General features: G+C 39.6%; 1 protein-coding gene across 1 annotated transcript; it reads right to left on the minus strand.

Annotated features, from left to right (window-relative positions):
- Positions 1 to 9,070: 9,070 nt before the first annotated feature.
- LOC120437654 lies at positions 9,071 to 14,439 on the minus strand. Its single transcript, XM_039608181.1, has 6 exons — positions 14,149 to 14,439; positions 13,776 to 13,889; positions 12,470 to 12,602; positions 11,633 to 11,980; positions 11,249 to 11,384; positions 9,071 to 10,034 (listed from the first exon to the last, which is right to left on the minus strand). The coding sequence occupies exons 1-6, from the start codon at positions 14,243 to 14,245 to the stop codon at positions 9,294 to 9,296; spliced, it is 1,569 nt and encodes a 522-aa protein (XP_039464115.1). The 5' UTR covers positions 14,246 to 14,439; the 3' UTR covers positions 9,071 to 9,293.
- Positions 14,440 to 19,596: the final 5,157 nt, after the last annotated feature.

A 19,596-nucleotide genomic window follows, 5' to 3' on the forward strand; every position in this document is an offset into this window, starting at 1 on the left:
TTGAAAAATCGCGTTGAGACAACATCATTACAACGAAGAACTCAAGCTAGCTTTGTAGGACTGCGCAGCTTAGTGTTCAGGGTTTGTTTTTTCCTGTTGCTGCTCGGTGCAGTGAGATCGGAAAGGAAATGACCCCGTGAACGAGAAAACGCTAACTTCCTGTTTCAAGACCGGAGGTAGAGTTGTACATTTCCGGTAGCTTTATTTTGCGGTCAGTCGCTACTGCGAAGATAGACACCAAAATCATGTCCAAAATACGAAAGCGGAAAGATCGCGTTAAGCTACAAAGAGCAGAAGGTGGGAACACTCACCACTGCTGTGTCCCGCTGTGCACTGCTGGGGGCAGGTTTAACAAGATGTTAAGTTTCCACTGCTTTCCCAAGGATCCTGAATTGCGCGCACAATGGCTGATGGAAATCAGAAGGCACGGCTTTACAGTTACGACCAGCTCTAGAGTGTGTAGTCGGCATTTTGAGACTGGAGACATCTTCGTGTCTTCCTCTGGGAAGCGTTGTCTTCAGCCGAAAGTTGTTCCGTCGTTATTCCACTGGAATAATTTTTCGAAAAAAACGGAGCGACCTGGAGTTTTGGAGCACCGCGTTAAATATGAAACCATATCAGGGGAGATCGACGAGCTCAGGCTGCAGCTCGGGTCTTATCAGTCGACTTAGGGGCTGCAGCGATTTGCCACATCACCTGATGACATTCGGGACTATACGAGGTAAGAAATCCTGAAGTTTTCAACTAGTGACCCGTATAACATTACCACAAAAATGTACATTTTAACACGAGGCTGAAGTTGGTTTGCGTTTGTAGCTTCCGATTAGGGAAATGGATAAAGAGCAACTTATTCTCTACTCTAAGCATGTTTGATCTGCTGCAGAGCAAAAACTACACAACCCTGACATTTCAAACCTGTACTCGATTATTCCACACTAACAGCAGAACAAAAGCACAACAAAACAACGATTTTATGAAACCTTTCTGTGATTTGTGAAACTTCAATAAAGGCAGATTTCAGCACTTTCTTTGAACTTGCTTTAAATGATTCCGCATCTCAAATTTCAAATTCTGATCACCTTAAAGCAGACGAAAAACATTGGATTACATGAAATACACTTAACCAAATTAACCCAATCAGTTAACGATATTAACTATCAACAATAACACAAACCATCAGCTGTTGATTGAAGTAACCTCAGATCTCTGGTCCAGGGAATACAGCTTAAATCCATTAAGAGCAGATAATATAAAGCAAAAGGGCTGCTAACTTTGACTATATATTAAAATATTGACCAAAACAGCAAATGCATATTCTCTTATAATCCTGGCCACTGCTTTCCCCCCTCTCTGTACTGCTTTCTTAACCTGGATTAATATTGTGTTTCTTTGCTTTCTGCACAGCTTTTAAGACCAATTTCCAATGATCTCATTCATAGATTTAATTCATTGCATTAATGCAAAACAAAACAAAACAAAAAACCTAAACAATGCAGTGCCCCCTACTGTCACACAATGTGTAATTTAATATCTCAGAGGAGTTTAACTTAATGTCCTCTCTATGAAGGTATCTACACAGGATGCAGGTCAGATGTACAGTAGCTGGAAGTGAGAACAACTGAAAAACCCCCCACAAAGTTTAAAGTTGCAAGAACAGCTAATAAAGCAAAATTGGACAGTAGTATGAGATCTGTTCTACTGTGGTCCAGATGCATGAAAATGTATTAAATGAACCTTTATTTAAACATTTCACAAATCCCATATGTGGTTTTAATTGTTCTGCTCTTAGTGTAGAATAATCGAGTTCAAGTCAATGAACATCATCTACAGATATATAAATGGTAAATGCCCAAGACATCTCGAGATATGTAAATTGCCGCATGATTCATCCATGTGGTTAACTTGTTTTGGAAAACCCGACCATAATATCGCGAATATCACTCAGGAAACGAAGTGCTCTACAGGAGTTTCCCCACCGGAAGTAGCAAATGCTAAGGCGCACAGTCTATTAGAACCGTTAAAGGTTAAAAAAGTGAGGTTAATATTACAGATTTGTTGAAATTAACAAATTTGTAAATTAACGTGACTTAAAACATTCAACTCGTTAAGAAAACAAGGTGAAGTATCTTAAAGTTTTATCATTGTTATTTTTCTTGTATGTGAGACACCTTTGAATGTCCAGTCATTGATGATTTTCTACAAAAATCAACAAAAAAGAATGAAAGATTAATGTGAAATGTGATTTTGTTTTCTCTCTTTTCAGGGACCCAGCAGCCGAGGATGCACAGGTACGGGTGTAATTTATAAAATGTGGCTTTTGCAATACCCCCAAAATGACAATAATAATGTTAATATACACAATCACTGAAATATGCTATGTTAAGAAATAAGTGGACCCCTAAAAGAGGTCAGCTAAACAGAACTCCTTCAAAATAATGCTTAGCAAAATCCTATCATAACTCAACAAACTCCCCAAATGAGAGACCGCTGAGCCTATCCGGTTGTTCAGTCTGACGTCACTGGCTGTGTCTGGGCCTAAACTCCTGCAGGTCCATATATCAAACGATCACTGTGGCATTACTGAGAGTTGAAAAAACTGTCTAAAGTCTTTCATCTTTAATAAAATGATCAGCGTTCTTCTCTACCAGGTGTAACAATTGAGTTTAACATCCAGGCATCCATGAAAACGGAATTTATGACATTTAACGGAGTTAGAAGTTAGCAGGAAGTTAGCTCGCTAGCTTCCATCTAAATACAATATAGCATGTCCTGACTGCAGGGGTTTAGAAATAAATTCAAAAATCCATTTGGTATCCTTGTTGGTCTTCAGACAACAATTTTGACGGCTTAAGAACCAAATGGGACAGGCAAAAAAAAAAAAAAAAGAAACAAATTCAAACGTACAGCTCTGCTATCACTTCCAACATAAATGAAGACAGAAAACTAAACAGCAGTGACGTTTGTAGGGTTACTGAAGTTTGGCTAGCTGGTATATAATGATGTGCTACGTGACCGCTAGCGACACAGCTATGTTAGCATAATATAAACAAGCTAACTTTTTTTCCACTCGATAAAAGTTAACGTGAGTGTTCTCGGTGGTCAGGAACAAATGAAATCACATGGCAGGATGCTGTAAAAGGACTAAACTTCAGCCAGGAGAACAAGTGAGATAGTCCATCCACAATACGAGGTTAGTTATTGATATACTGCTGCATGGGCTGTGCTGTAGTTACATCGTAAGGTTTTAAAAACTGAGCTTAAATAAATGATTAGCGGAAATAAAAGCCGAGGGAGGTCAACGGTGATCAGTGACTGTTTTTAGGAGCTTTTTGAGATTAAATAGAAGAAAATACAAAACATTAAACATGTTAACAACACAAAAGCCATATTAAACGCAGACTACTTTAGGCCCGGAAGTAGGATTCGTCACGTCATCACTAAACAACCGGATAGAGACACTGAGAAAACCATTTTAAATACTAAAGGGAAAACCACAGGGACAACAACTAAGCGTAATACAAATAATAATAATCCTAATTTCCCCCATGTGGTCACAACACATGGTTAACTTCACTTGGCTGGCCTCTGTGTGTACTGTGTTGCATAAATCAAAATAAAGAGAAACCTGAAGTGAAATCAGGTATAAATAAAATGTGGTAGTCTGAGTGTCAGGAGGAAAGCTCTGATCAGGAGCAGGATTTCTTTGGTAATATTCACATATACAGTTTTTCCTTTTTTTTTTTCTTAAAAGGAACCCCGACTATTATGTCAAGTTACTCTAAATATGTTACAAATTATCTCCACTACATAAACATGGTTGAAAATAACTAAAATGTTTTCGTTATTCATGAAATCTTTGTTGTTTAAAACCATTTTGAAGCCTTGGGAGCGGCCATGTTTTTGTGCACGCAATGCATTCTGGGACGATGATGTATATTGGTTGTGGGCAGGCGCTTTCGTTCAGCTAGCCTGTTGTTGCAGGAAAGGAGCTACTATGCCGCATTGTGCAGCTTTCGGTTGTAATTTCCAGTCGAAGGGCAACAAAGGAACAGATGTAAGTCTGCACAGCTTTCCTCATGAGAAAACAAGAAGAAAGCAATGGGAAGATGCCTGCGGTCGAGTACAACTCCCCAAAGACCATGGCTGTGCTCTCGCCATTTTAGCCCTGATGTATGGGCTCAAAATGTGGTCATAAATATTTTGTACTTGTAAATCAGGATTTGTATGTGTAAAAAGATTTGTGCGTGCGTAAAAAGATTTTTGTGTGTGTGTAAAAAGATTTGTGTGTGTGTGTAAAAAGATTTGTATGTGTAAAAGAATTTGTGCGTGCGTAAAAAGATTTGTATGTGTAAAAAGAATTTGTGCGTGCGTGCGTAAAAAGATTTGTATGTGTAAAAAGAATTTGTGCGTGCGTAAAAAAAGATTTGTATGTGTAAAAAAGATTTGTGTGTGGACTTAGCCAAAACCCTGCAAGTTACAAGTACAATTTTGACCCTATTTTTCTTCCTGTCATCTGATTGGTCAATGTCATGTCAATCACAAATGTAACAATCCAATCAGAGAACAGATGGGTTTGGCTGTCGGAGGGGCACTTTTTGAACTGCAGGTCCTTGAAGGGTAATACAGTTTGAAGCTGGAGGATCTCTATATAAATATCCGATAGCAGCTAGGTCCGCTAACTTTCAGCAGCTGTTGAAAGGATAAAGTTGTGGTATGTCAGTGGTTAGAAATACCATTATTACTTTAGGATTAGTTTAACACAAAGTCAGGGCTGACCGGGACCATTGCTGTGAGTCACAGTGCGCAGCATAAAAGTCCTTTCACATCGGATGCAGGATGTGCTGCTAATGCTAACTGCTAACTAAAAGCAAAGGATCCAGAATTTGTTGCGCTGGCTGCTGAGCTCTGTGGGTTTTGCAGCAGCTCTACCTGTACTAGATGCACCTGCTCCTTGTCGTTTCTATCTCTGACTTTATGTCCTCTACAAGAGTTTCTGGGTTTTTGCTAGTTCTTCAAATGTTCAATAAAAACATGTATGCTAATTCATAACGAAGAAAGCTTTGTAATGAAGACTGTCATTTCCAAAACACTCCCCAGCGGTCCAGCGCTGTTGAAAAGGCTGTGGAAGTCCCTGTATAAAGCAGACCTGTGACACAAAAATCACCAAACTCGGACGACCACAGACTGTTTTCCTTCGTGGTGATGAAGGAAAACGCTGGGTTGGCATGTAAAAGGGCATTTATTCCCTTCAAGGACCTGCAGTTCAAAAAAGTACCCCTCCGACAGCCAAACCCATCTGTTCTCTGATTGGATTGTTACATTTGTGATTGACATGACATTGACCAATCAGATGACAGGAAGAAAAGTAGGGTCAAAATTCGTACTTGTAACTTGCAGGGTTTTTTTTGGCTAAGTCCACACACAAATCTTTTTTACACATACAAATCTTTTTTACGCACACACAAATCTTTTTTACGCACGCACAAATCTTTTTTACGCACGCACAAATCTTTTTTACACACACACAAATCTTTTTTACGCACGCACAAATCTTTTTTACACATACAAATCTTTTTTACGCACGCACAAATCTTTTTTACGCACGCACAAATCTTTTTTACGCACGCACAAATCTTTTTTACACACACACAAATCTTTTTTACGCACGCACAAATCTTTTTTACACATACAAATCCTGATTTACAACTACAAAATATTTATGACCACATTTTGAGCCCATACTGATGCGTTTGAGGCATTTAGTCGACCACGGTTGATAAAAGAGCTCACAGGTGCACCTGGTTATAAGCGAAGACTAAAACCAAATACAGTCCCGACAGTTTTTCGCTATGAGGAGACCACGGGTCTGGGAAAAGCGAGTGAAAACCGCGCTAAGAAACGCACAAGACCAGAGATGCTAAACAGTTTCCAGGATGGTGGTAAACAACAACCCGCTTCTACAGTAGCCAACATGTGCGTGGATGATGGTGACCAATCAGACACTGTGTCAGTTATGGAGGAGACAAGCAATGAAGCAGCTGAAGCTACTAAAGTATCCGTAAGTGTTCAGTGTTCTTCAAGTGAAACTGATGCATCAACCCAGACTGAGATAAGTCCGATATAGCAGTACAATTTTTGTCCTTTATTGTCAAAAAATAACAATATAGCGCTTATTTTACATGTCAACAAAAAGTTGTATACATGTATAAGTGGCTAAGAACAAAGCAGTCGTCGAACAAAGAACATTTAAAGAATATTATAGGTCAGAAATACCATAAAGCAGCATAAAAGTACAGCAAGGTGACCTATCATATAAAAGTAAAAACAAAAGTACGCACATACAATATAGCTCAATTGAAAAGCTGCATCAAAAATTCAAGTAATGTGTGAGCTTTAAGTTACACTTGTCTAATGAAGTCTTACATGCAGGACTTCATTTTTAAAGCCAACAAAAATCAGAGTAATTTTCAAGAAGCGACATTTGTGAATTGGAAATTTTGCAACTATAAATAAGTTATATTTTTTGTTTTCTGTTTGTAGGCCAAATCTAATTACTTGAAAGGTTAGAGAAGGGCAGTCAATGTTTTTAGAGGTTAACCAGTACTGAAAATCATCCCCAAAAGATCTGAAACTTTCACATGAATAAAAAAGATGCTGTAGTTTCAATATCAGTATTGCAGAAAGTGCATGCGTTTGTATCTATATTTAATATCTTGTGAAGATAGTCATTGGACAGATATATGGCATTTACAATTTTAAAGTGATTTTCTTTCGCTTTAGGTGGACTTGAAAAAGAAAGATATTTAGTCAAAAACTTTGAATAATAATCTCTAAACATATATTTTATTTTTAGTTGTGAAGGGAAAAATTGTTTGGTGAAAATTGTCATTAAAAATTTATTTCTGCATGCCTTTCCTTTAAATTGGCGTTTAAGAATAATAATACTGTGATCTGTCAACAGGGCTGCTGAGATAGAAACATGTGAAACAGATCTATATAGTAAAGTCGAGCCCAACCACAGATCTAGTCTGGACATATTATTACCATTTGGTTGAATCCAAGAGAATTGAGTAACTCCAGGGTTTTTCTCTCTCCATATATCACTTAAATTGTTTGAATCATTGAACTCTGTCAGAATTGGATTCCACTGATTAATACTGTATCTGGGAGGATCTCTATCCTGCCATTCGTTAGGAACAAGATTAAAGTCGACGCCTAGTAATGCATGGTCTGTGTGGTATAAAAGTTTATACTCGGAAAGGACATCTGTTATTTTTTCCAGCATGAGCTTATTTAGAGTTATAGAGGAAAACCCATAAACATTTACTAGAATCACAAAAGAACCATCAATATTCTACAGGACAGACAGATGAAGGATGGAGACGTGTCTTTGATTCTGAAGGATGTGACGATTAATGACACTGGAACATACGAGTGTCGTGTCAACGTTAGTGGAAGAAATAAAGACCCCATCTGCAGCATCAACCTGAGTGTTGTTGATCCTCCAGGTGAGTGAGTAGAGTTGAGTGTGTGTGTGATCAGAGGTGAAGCTGCTTCCTGGTTGTTGATGTTTGTTTCTAAAGATGTTGTTGATGAGACTTTGTAGAAAGCAGCTGGTCTGAGTGATGTGATCAGAGTGCAGTAGATAATGTCTGACAGCAGTTTGAAGAGGAAATGGATTCTGTTCTGTTCTTCACTCATCACCTACCTGACAGCTGACACCTCACACCTGTTTCTCACCTGCAGGTCAGACAGGAGGACACACAGAGGATGGAGGGAAGGAGGATGGAAGGAAAGAGGATGGAGGACATGGAGAGGATGCATCTGTTGGATTGAAACTTGGCCTGTTACTTTCTGCTGTGCTTGCTGTTGTTGCTGTTTTGTTTTGTTTTTTTATCTACAGAAGTTATAAACAACAGAGTCGAGATTCACATCGTCCTTCTTCTGTACCACTGTGCCTGAGATCTTTCTACGGCCAAAGTCTGAATCTCCTGTTTCTGAACACAGAGACAGAAATCAAGTAAAAACAGACAACAAACTCTACTGGCTGTCATACACGACACCCGTTTCATCAGCACTGAGAGAGCAGCAGCAGAACATTTGGAGGCTGTTAAATCTGTATTTGATTTTTGTTTTTAAAAACTGAGCAAACAGAAACAGGCCTTAAAGTTATCGTGGGGTATTATTGAGGAGAAAGGGGTGTGCTGCCACCTGTTGGTTGTAGTGTTTTTTACCGATAGTCACTTGGACGATGTTGCAGTTTAGTAATGACTGTTATTTACTGTATATTTTATTATCTATTTAAATCATTTTACTGATTCATTTTTATCTTTATTTTAATATTTATTATTATTTATTATTTATTTATTATTATTCTTTGACATTTTAATTGGTTTTAACTTCTATCACAGTTTTTTACTGGAAAGTACTTTTGACAACCACGTTGTTTTTAAAGTGCTCTATAAATAAAGTTGGATGGATTGGATAAGAAAGAATGAGAGATTATCAGAGGCTATGCCTTTTCTATGGTTATTCCACACCGGTGGAATTACCTGGGTCTCAGTCTCACGGCCCATGTCACCTCTACTTAAGGCCGCATAATGACGTGAAGAAAGATTTTTAAAAATTTATTCCAAAATGATTTAATATGAAGGCAGAGTGTTACGGGTATCGACCTAAAGCATGTGGCCTCATGGGCAGTGTAGTCCGTGCTGCAGGGAGAATGGACTGCCATACTTCACTTGTAACAGAACTGATACTGCTGCACAGGAACACAGGAAACTAGATGGTGACTAATGTTTCCTGTGTTTTTACCTAATCTGTTTTGAGTCACATTTGAATGAAATGTGTTTGAGAAAAAAAAAAAATCGGAATTGAGCATTAAGACCTGCAGTGTGACCGTAGCTTAAATTGTGTATGCACCGAAGGACTACCTAGTGCAAAGAATATACATGGATACAGTTGTGCATAAGCAGGCTATTTCTTTTTCTACATATATATGCGTCAAAATAGCCGTTTGAAAAAATGAACAGTGAAAGCAACAGCAAAAAGAAAAACAGATCCTTCAGGCTGGATTGAACAAAGTGATATTTTATTTGCAAAACTTTTCATGAATTTTTAAAAAAATATTTTACTGTTGTGTGAAACCAGAAAACTCTTATTTTAGCAATGGTATCAAAAACATTATAACATTGAATGTTTGCAGAGCTTATTTACATAGTAAGTATTTAAAGCTCCATGCATAGCACAAGTTACTGGCACTGGTTCCTTGGGACAACTCCATCTCGTCTCACTTAACCTGTTTTTTTCACTAATGCTGTGTTCTGGTAATTTGACAGCATACATGCTACTGCAAACAGTTGGTTGATATTGTAAACAGGTGACATGGTGATGATGCCATCAAAAAGTTTGTTCTGTTTGATCCTCCTAATGACTCGCTCCACATGTATCCTGAGTCTGACTGTGGCCTGTGTCTCCTTAACCTGGTTCTTCTTCTGCTTGGATAGAAAAGGTGGGCGGTACACTTTGCATTTACAACAATCGTTGATCAGGAAGCCCTTATCTACCATCACTGCCATGTCTTCTGTCAACTTCTCAGCAATGCCTGATTGTTTGAATAGTTCCTTATCACTAACCGAACCTGCGTACAGATCAGAGATGAATGTGACTGGACCATGTGGAGCTATGCCAACCAGGGCTTTCATCGTGCAGTGGGATTTGTATGAAGAGTACGTTTCACTCTGGAGAAGTGGTGAGGATGGTGTCTGACACCTCAGCTCTGTACAGTCAAGGATCACCTGGGTGTCTGAGAAACCTTTGAATTCCTTAGGGAGGTAAGCTTGCACTTCTGCACGTGTAAGCCAGATGCACTGAGACCCCAGTGCAGTGGCAAGAAAACTTGTCCATGTTGCAATGATGCGGCTCACTGTGGACTGGTGTATGTTGAATCGATGAGCCAGGTCCCTCTCCTTCAAACCAACAGACAGGAAAACCAGGAAAAGAAAGAACTCGTCGACTGGCTGGAGCAGCTGCCTCTGAAAGGTTAAAACAAAAGGGAAAATGTTACTCCTAAAGCTATGAACTAGTAAGATCATCCTTTTCTTGGCTAAATGTTTTGTGAGATAAGACAGGATAGACCCTTATTAATTAATAATAATATAATAAGAATAAGACACTGTGTACAATAGAATAAAACACTTTATATATCAGAATACAATGTGATGTTGTCAAAGTAAATGGTTGCTGTAATGGTTATGCACACCATACTGTACTGTCAGGGTTGAATTTTATTATTTTTCTACTAAATAAAGTTCTTTTTATTATCTTTATATACACACTGCAAACGTCCTCATATGAGTTGTAGGACAAGTCTTAGTAGGACTTGTTAACAGTCCTACTAAGGGGCGGGTCAAATGTCAACGGCACTTCATCCATGTTTATGATCTCATCTGGTCCGATGGAATATTCGTTTATCTTTCGTTGTGTGAATTTGCGCAAGTTTGTTATTTTCTCTGCATAGTCGGGAGGGAGTTGCTGACACACAGTCCGCGCCCTGATGGACAGTCCTTTTCGTTTTTTCGTTGGCGACTGTTTTCAGTCGGATCTGCACAGTTGAAACACCTCGCCCATTTGCTCTCTGTGTGTTCACCCAGTCTTCAATACATTTGGGCCATCTGCTCTTATTTCCTCTGAAAGCTCTCGTCTTTTTGGACTGAGCCAGTTCGTCACGCTGGCGTCTCCAACGTCTCACCATTGATTCGTTTATACCAAGGGTACGTGCAGCAGCTCTACTTCCCCTCGCTGAGAGCCAAATCGACTGCCTTTAATTTGAAAGCTGCATCATATGCATTTCTTTTGTTTGCCATACTGAGGGTTTGTGAATGAAAGCTTCCTTTGCTCCTGTAATACTCCTCTTGCTAATCAAGTTTGTTTTTCGCGCTTGCCATTACAGCACTGCGTTGCCTGGTGGACGGACATGTGACCAACATCGACTCTTGTCCCCCGATACTGTGTGTCTGATCACATGCCCTTCTACCAGCCAACGTAGTGCCGTACAACAGCGGAACAAACCAAAACAAATCCTCTTACGATATCACAAAAATCATGAACAATCCATAGAAAAGCTGCACCTGACTGAAAGGGTTCAAAGCTTGTGCAAAAAGTAGTTGCTTGTAGCCCAAAAATTACGCTACATAAATACAATAACATTGCACCTCTAGTTCCAACTACCAACAAAGCCATAGCCTACCGTTTGTGTGCGTGCAGGTGTCAACACTTCTTCGTCCGTGGTGGCAGCTGACTTGGCTCCTGAAGCCTGGATCATTTTATAGATGCAAGGCTCAATCAAAACCCAGAATGCCATCAAATGATTATAGCTTGGAAATCTATTCACAAGAGAGACAAACATCGTGTCAATCATTAATTAACATCACACATTGAAATTAATTAATGTCTGATTAAGACGCTATTTGGTGCATCTACATGAAACATACAATCAGCAGACAAAAAGTAAATATTGATGTTGTTTACATGAAGACTGGAAACACTTGAACTTTAAGTGATGGTGACCTTGGTATGAGCTAACTGTACATATATATTATATACAGTTAGCTTGAATAGAACTTGGGTGTACCTGGTATAGAATTGGATGTCAGTGTCGGAACCAGCAAACCGCTGTAACCCAAACTCTCGCTGGACACGTAACTCCTGTATTTCCTTCCTCAGACTCTCCAGGTCTTTGGACAGGTCTTCTGCTGACGGCTCAGGAAATGAGCAGTAGTCATGATCTGTTGTAACACTGTGCTGACCTTGATCCCCAGGATGAACTAGTTCAGGGGATCGCTCCGTTCTCTCCCAAACACTACTCCGCGGCGGTTCAACTTTATATCTATTCCACTGAAAAAGTGTCGGGACAGCACCTTTAATAAGCCGCCTTTGACCATCAAGGGTTGTTGGTCCTGCATCCTTGGCTGCTGGGTCCCTGATAAGAGAGAAAACAAAACCATGTTCATTCTTTTTTGTTGATTTTTGTAGAAAATGGGCCATGTTTTTGGTGACAGTGGGGAAAGAAACACTCCCTTATAACAGTCAGAATCAAGAGGGTGGGGAGGCGAGGAAGACAGAACAAAAGGCACGCTGTGGCAAGATTAATAATAACTAATGATTCAATTCAGAGAGGTGTATAAATGCATAGTGGGTGAAAATGTGATTAATAAAGAGTGCATTATGTGCTAAGGGTTTAAGCAGCTCCAAGAATTAGAAGAACCTTTTAAAAACAGTTTTAAAGTTAAAATCATTTCTATGTGTTTATTGTAGCTTTTTTTAGTTTTCCACCACCTAAAGCAGGGTTAAAGTAACACAGTTTCACTATCATGTAGCGTTAGTCTCACCTCACCCAGCCTCAATATGCTTACTTGACAGCACTCCTTGGTATTAAGTCACACCCAGAGAAAGACTTTGATATATTCACCTTGGAGGGATGTCTTCTGCAGATAGCTTGATTTGTGTTATCCGTTTTAGCTTTGCTGTCTGTCTTCTGTTGAACACATCCAGTCTCATTTTTCTTCTTATCTCCTCTGTAGATGCCTTCTCTGCCTTTCTGCCTACAAAATAAACATAAACATTTCAGTATTTCTACTTTAGAGCTTGCTAACTAAGAAAGCACGACATAAAGCCCACTATGCATGCAGCTATGTGGGCTTTATGTCCACATAGCTGCAACGATAGTCTAGTAAATAATGAAAACACTTATGTTAGAAAGCTTATATTTGGTAACTTGCCTGATACAAAATGATCGCTGCACAAGCGGAATGCGACGGCTGGAAGGTCCCATCTTTCAGTCTTGTTTTGCTTACTCCTGGCTCTTTTAATGGTGCTACTCAGTTTAGCTCACCTAATGCGGTAAAAGGAAGTACCTTTCTTTTTTCCTCGTCTATTTGTACAACCTGGGGCGCAACAGTTATCAACCATGGTTAGCCGCGTTCACCACGGCAGTCAGCCGGATGCTGCCAAAATAGCGAGTCATCTCTCGGAGCCTGAACAGAGCTCGCTGTTCCCTGCGCAGTACTACAAATACTACCAGTTTCGTAATAAGAAATCGCATCCAGTTTACTAATGGCTGGGTGCAAGATTTGGCTATTTTCAAGCCGCTAAACTGTGAGTACGTCGTCATTCAAAACAAGGTAAGTCAGCTGGAGTGCGTGGAGTATAATAGCCATTATAAGATAAGATAACCCTTATTAGTCCCACACAAATTTGTTTTGTCACAGCAGGAAGTGGACAGTGCAAAAGTTATATAGCAAAAATTAGAATACAATAAGAATAAAATACTGTACACAACTGTACAGAATAGAATAAAATAAAAATACTATATAGAGTTGAATAAATAGAATAAGAATAAATAGAATAAGATATACAATAGGATAAAAACAGAATACAACTTCTATGTACAACTGAGTAAAAATACAACGATGCCAGAAAGGAGTATTGTGTTATTGTTCACCCCCCACCACAATTAATGTTATACATTTATCAATGAACTGCAAATATCTCGTTGTCATATTATGTGTCCATAGTTGTAAAGTAGATGCAAACTACTACATTGATAATCGAGCAACATATTACTTTAAACCCATTTGTGTCCTCCATGCACACAAGGGGAATTTTCAGCGGTTTTCACATTAAGGCCGTATAAATCCTCAAAACTTTACGTGGTGATTGCCGGACACTAAGAGCAATTTTTTGAATTAGGGATTGGGGGTGGGGGTGGTGTTTACCTCCGACTAGTGCTCTTTGTTGTTGTCCTTGCGTTCGTCGTCTTTTTTCGGAGTTCATGTGTAGCGTTGGTACCCAGTCTGGATTTGTTTGATCCATTTCATAGGCAGGCTTCCCTACAGTGGTGCGAAAGAATTAGCGAATCTTTACATAGCAAGTGTGTCTGCAAAGTCACTCAATACGATGTTTGTTCGGATTTTATAACCTCCGAGCGCATCAACAACAAAATTATTAAGCTATAAAGAGTTCCGCTATATGAGCTCCCTCATGTTGCTTCCAGGTGGGGAAAGAATGAAAAGATAAACCATTCCCAAGCTTATTCCCTTGCCGGTCGTGTGATCGAACAGTACAGCCGATCACACAGCAAATACGAACCATGGCTGATGTGTGTGTGCTTTCGCTCCTCTTTCGTTTGAGCCCCGAAATATGGCGCATCAGCCCAAAAGCCTTTCCACGCCCACCCGCGTGACATCACGCGCCAAAGCCCTGTTAGATAGTGATGTGTCTTGTGTGTCGAAGCGTGTGTCAGGGGAGTTTTTGTGAAGCACGTATCGAGGCTCGCTTTGATTACGTATGCAGTGACGTTCGAGGCCTCGCGGGCAGTCCGTACCACGTGACTGATTCAGGAACTGTCTCGCCGGTTCGCGCCAGATTCGAAATAAAATGGGCAGCAAAACACAGCGGATTCCCCATCACACTGTTGTGGAATTGGATTGCGTACGTGCTACATAGTTACTTGAGCTTTTCTTCTTCGATGGAACCAGCAAGGAAGAGATTTTTTTTATTTAATCTCCTAATAAAGTATGCACAATATAATAAATATCACAAAAGATCAGTACCATAATATAAATAAACAACACTACAGATCCTATAATCTGATTTCTGTCTTTTAGTTTATTAAAAAGTGAAGCGCCACACAGTTTGTGTGATTATCCAGATGTACATAAGCATGATTACACAGTTACACAATCATACCAAAACTCTGTCCTGATAGTTTCCACTTTCTCTTTTGTATCAGACATGCTGAGACAATATTCGTGATAAATAACCATGAAAACAATTAATTTATTCAGTTTAGAGGTTTACACATCACATCATTATAATCAAAGAGCCTGTTTAACTCGAATCGTCCACTTGATGGCGCAGTAGAGCAAATGAATCATCATAATGCTTTGACCATGAGTCGACCAGTGTGATGGAAAGCTTCAGTTCATCACGAGGCTTCATCTTATGGAACGCCAGGACTGCCATAATGAATTAATTAAATACATGATTAAATAACTGAGTATCATCCTTAAATAAATGTTTTAGTGTGTTTGTACAGGTGGCTATGGAACTGGATCAACGCCCTCCACAAGCACAGCGGCCGGAGCAAAATGATAGATTAACATAATTGGAACCACACCCAGCCCGTGTTTTGACTGAATATTACACAGCTTCACTCCATGTACACCTTACACTGAAGAACAAGCTTGAGCTCAACCGATCTCTCCCTGAAGACAAAATGCAGTTTGAGAGCAACGGGGTCGACTTCAAGACTCAACAATGTGAACACACAGCAATACTGCCCTAAACCTTAAAGGGTCCAGCAGCATGTACCATGGATGGATGGAAGTATGCACTCCCAATCACAAGCTGGGAGGTTCGCCAGCGACATCACTGTGTGTGAATGGACTTGAGAAGACTGTTTGAGTTTCACATTTGCCATACTGGGAGCTGAAATGGCAAAGGAAGAGACTGAAAAGAGTGAAAGACAAAAGGCAAAGCTGAAGAAGACACGCCACAACTGTGAACTGCTGCAGATGCAGGAGAGAGACAGAAGCTGTGAGAAGTGGGGAGAAGAGAGCATGGAGGAAAAATGAAGTCTGTTGTTGTTAATGTGAGAACACATGAAAATTGGGTTGGAAAACTGTGGCCGGCTGTCTTGTGGAGGTTGATAAAGAGTCCGTAGGATCGCAACAAAGGTAAAACTAAAACGCACACAAACACACATAAACAGAGAAATGTGAAGGAAAGGCAGCTTTAAGGACATGCCCTGCTGAATCTGCAGCTCCACCGTACACACAGCCAATAAACCTGCCTACTAACACACACACATGCAATGAAGATCAGCTTGTTATCTGTCATCAGTGTTAAGATTGTGCAAATTTCACAGACACTTGTTATCAAACGCTGAGTGTATCCACTGCTGACAATTAACTCTCTAGGTTGCAGGACAACAGTTTAACTTTTGTGAAAGAAAAAAAGAGATTCTGGTTTGACCAACCAATGCTTTCTGCATTATTGGTGCAGCACAAGTAATTTACTTTTGTGATAATATTTTGAACATGCATTTCTGTTGTCCTGTCAACTTAGTGGGTTATCAGCTGATTTGCAAATTAGTTGATTGTTATTAGATCAGGGAAAGATGACTGGATTATAAAACAAGTGAATAAGATGTAGCAGAGGGTGTAGTTTCCTGTTTCTGATGTATGGGTGAAGCTTGCACCCAGATACACACTCTGATTACATGAGAACAAACTTGTTTTGAGAAATACATGATGACATGTTACACGTTTTATGTTTGGGGAAGAAAAAAAAGGAAAGAAAAGTTAAATAAAATGATTGGGTCTGTGAAAAAAAAAAAGCACAGACCTGGGTAAGAAATTCACATTCCAGTGATAAAACATTGATAAGTGTTTAGGAAGCTTTTAATGGTGAACATTTGTGTTGTTTGAACTCTGCAGCTGCTAAAGAAAAACATTTTCTCTGTGTATTTAGCAAGTGAAACTAGATCAGTTGGCCCCAGACTTTCCAGAATTGTGTGATATTCTGGAGCACTTGTGGGCAACCAGTAAATATGATGTGGGGAAAATGAACAAAGGTAGTGACACTTAAGTCTGATTTCAGACCATGTAAGCATCAGTTGTTAATTAAAGCCAGACGCAGTGACTGCAACACTGCATGGCAGGTTCTAATCCCTACAGCCTGTTGTTTCACCTGAAGGCAAAAACTTTTCCTGTTATTTTTCCAGTAGATTTTGGGGTTTTGTTTTAGTACCAGGCTGATTCTGCCAGTTAGGTTTGGGTTGTTTTTCTTTTTCTAAGAGAAAGACTGTTTTTTATTTTTACACTTAGACATGTCCGGAACCGGGCCTAAAATGTTTTTTTGTTTTTGTAACAGTGCACTTAGGGAAAAACCTGCCAGGTATCATCCCTCTGGGTGTGATATTTTGTGTATTGATGATTTAAAAGCAGGCCTGCAAGATTGGGAGCAAAAGCGCTATAAAATACTTTAATTGAGAGCAAATATAAGGTGAGCTTCTCTAGATTACAATTGGCTTCTGAGAAAATTCACCTACATAGGACGCTGACCATATTAGATGGTAAATTCTGTGTTTAAAAGGATTGTAGCGATTCAATCCATTTCAAAAGCAATAAGAATTGTTTTTGTTTTTGGAATGACGAAATATTGCTGTCAGTGGATATTTAAATTTGTGCGCAGTTTTCCACTGTCAGCAATGATTGTTATGAATGCATGTGACTAGATGAATGCATGTGATTGGTATAAATGCAAATGCAGAGGACTGTAACTGGACTGATGATGTGGACTAAATGTGACTGACTTGAAATTGAGAAGACGGTAACTATTGTAGGATTAGTCACTTCTAATGCCTAATCCACCCAAACAGTGAAAAAAGGGTGGATGTGTGTGTTTTTGTTTGCTTGTTTTTGCAGAAGCAGAAGGATGACAGAGACCAGAGGAGGAGAGACTGTAGGTTTACATGAGTGTGGGCAGACTTAACCCTTTAGCTGCTACTTTTCTGTTTTACTGATTTTGTGTGAAGAACACTGTTTTTACTGGCTGCTTGTTGGTTATAGTAACACACTGTATTGTTGGAAAATGTCAAATGCTAGAAGTTGGCAGAAAACATAGCGGCCTTGAAGAGCGTGCAGAGAAGGCTTTCACCCACCCACTGCTGACTTCATTAGGAAAGAAAATTTTAATCAAAACACAGACAGGTCCGTTGAATGCATGAATTGGGCCCGACATGTGCTACTCCGGAGGAGATGCCCTGATGTTGCATTGGCAATGATCTAACTAACCTTTTTCGTTAAGAAAGGAGCCTAGTTCTGATGAGTTGACTCATGGGAGTGTCGATGCGTCAAGAGGAGGAATTCCAGGTTTAACATGAAACAGTGTGACATGAAACAATGCTTTCTGTGTTTTCCATGAGTTTTCATGACAATTTTCTCCACGGCTTTTACTGTGACTTGTGGGATTAACATGTTATGGACAGGTATTAAACCTCTACAGGCGGTACACCCATGTTCGGATGAGGGTTTGAAAACCTATAAGTGAAGTTCACTAAAGGAAAAATGTGGATTGATGTTGGTTGATATATTTTCCAAATGGTTAGAAGTTTTTCCTTCTAGTAGGGAGATACAGGTGCAGCAGCCAGAGTATTGCTGGAAGAAATCATCCCAAGGGTGGAATCTCCAGACTGAGAGTGAGACTAGGTGCTGATCAGAAGTCTTCAGAGAACCAGCGAGAAATAGGAAACACAGAGCTGACAGCCCAGGCAGTAGTTGAGGTCAAAGGTCATGCGTCATTATGAGAAGATTCCAGAAGCACAGCAATAAAGCTGCATTGGAACGAGAGGGTGAGGGGTGAAAAGAGCGCCCTCCTCCAACAAGAGCCAAGCTCCAACTCAGCGACTGCAGAGCAGACTCTGTGCCACCCAAGAGGGATCATGAATGCAGATGACACCTGATTAAACAATCAGGCAGTTGTGCCTGAAGTAGTTCCGTGTGGTTTTGTGTTAAGGGGGTCGTAGTTGTGACATTTCTAATCATCTTATAACTGATATGCATTTACATGACTCTCTGAACATCACAGCTAGACTGATTTTCTAGCATGTCAGTTCCTGATGCGTAAGTGCATTTGGCCCTCACTGTCTGAGTAAACATAGTAACAACAGTTGTGAGTTCTTTTGACATGTGTACTCAGCTTTGACATGTTGTTTGACAGCCTAAACTAGGATTTTGGGTTCATCACATTTCATTCAGGGATTTTGATAGGTCTCAAACATGCTGGAAGCACCTAAAGAATGAGGTTGTTCTTCTAGAGTTAAATGTGGTTGTTTTGGTTTCCCCAATCACTGATGTGAGGACAGTAAAGATAATTGTAAATGCCTTTCAGAGGGTTTACACTGTTTAAATGGGTCTACAGTAGTAAAGAGTACAGCACAATGCATAGATAGAGAGGAAAGATCGATCTCTCTGTTGTAAATGTAGCTCAGAAGTGTTTGATATATGTTGGCTGTGTGGAAATTCATGGCTACTTGTGGGTTTTACCCCAGACTTCGGGAAGCACTAACAGTGAAGTTAGTTTATGTTTGTGGTATTCACTTAGGTACAGATATAGTCACTGTCCTTTATGGCAAACATCTGGACAGGGCAAAGCAAATGGCATAAAGGAGTGTGTGTGATGTTTGGTGAGGCATGTGTGCTTCAATCCCTAATAACACTGGGGGTGAGGGTCTTTTAATTAATAAATAAATATTAATAAATTGGGAAACATGGGTTGATGGATTTAATGATGAATTGGGAAAAATATATCACACACTGAAAGACTTCCTTATCTAAACAACAGGTTCTTATGAAAGAGCAGCTTGATGTAACTAAGGTTAAAGTTTTCTTTTGCAGATGAACAACAGAGGCTGTTTCATTTCTGTATATGATCTCATATTGTGTTTTCCTTTATGATATAACTGCCATCCTTCAAACAAAGGGTGGAGACTCAGATGGAGCGAAGATGACCATAAAGTGTGAATTTCGGGAG

This window comes from Oreochromis aureus, linkage group 3 (genome assembly GCF_013358895.1).
Source record: "Oreochromis aureus strain Israel breed Guangdong linkage group 3, ZZ_aureus, whole genome shotgun sequence".
Classification (NCBI taxonomy): domain Eukaryota; kingdom Metazoa; phylum Chordata; class Actinopteri; order Cichliformes; family Cichlidae; genus Oreochromis; species Oreochromis aureus.

Excerpts from the sequence above, each read along its gene's own strand:
- LOC120437654 (XM_039608181.1), bottom strand. The coding sequence starts at position 14,245 with ATGTCACGCGGGTGGGCGTGGAAAGGCTTTTGGGCTGATGCGCCATAT. Across the intron at positions 11,385-11,632 it reads GACATCCAATTCTATACCAG|ATTTCCAAGCTATAATCATT; the intron begins GTACACCCAAGT and ends TCTTGTGAATAG. Across the intron at positions 10,035-11,248 it reads CACCTGCACGCACACAAACG|AGGCAGCTGCTCCAGCCAGT; the intron begins GTAGGCTATGGC and ends TTAACCTTTCAG.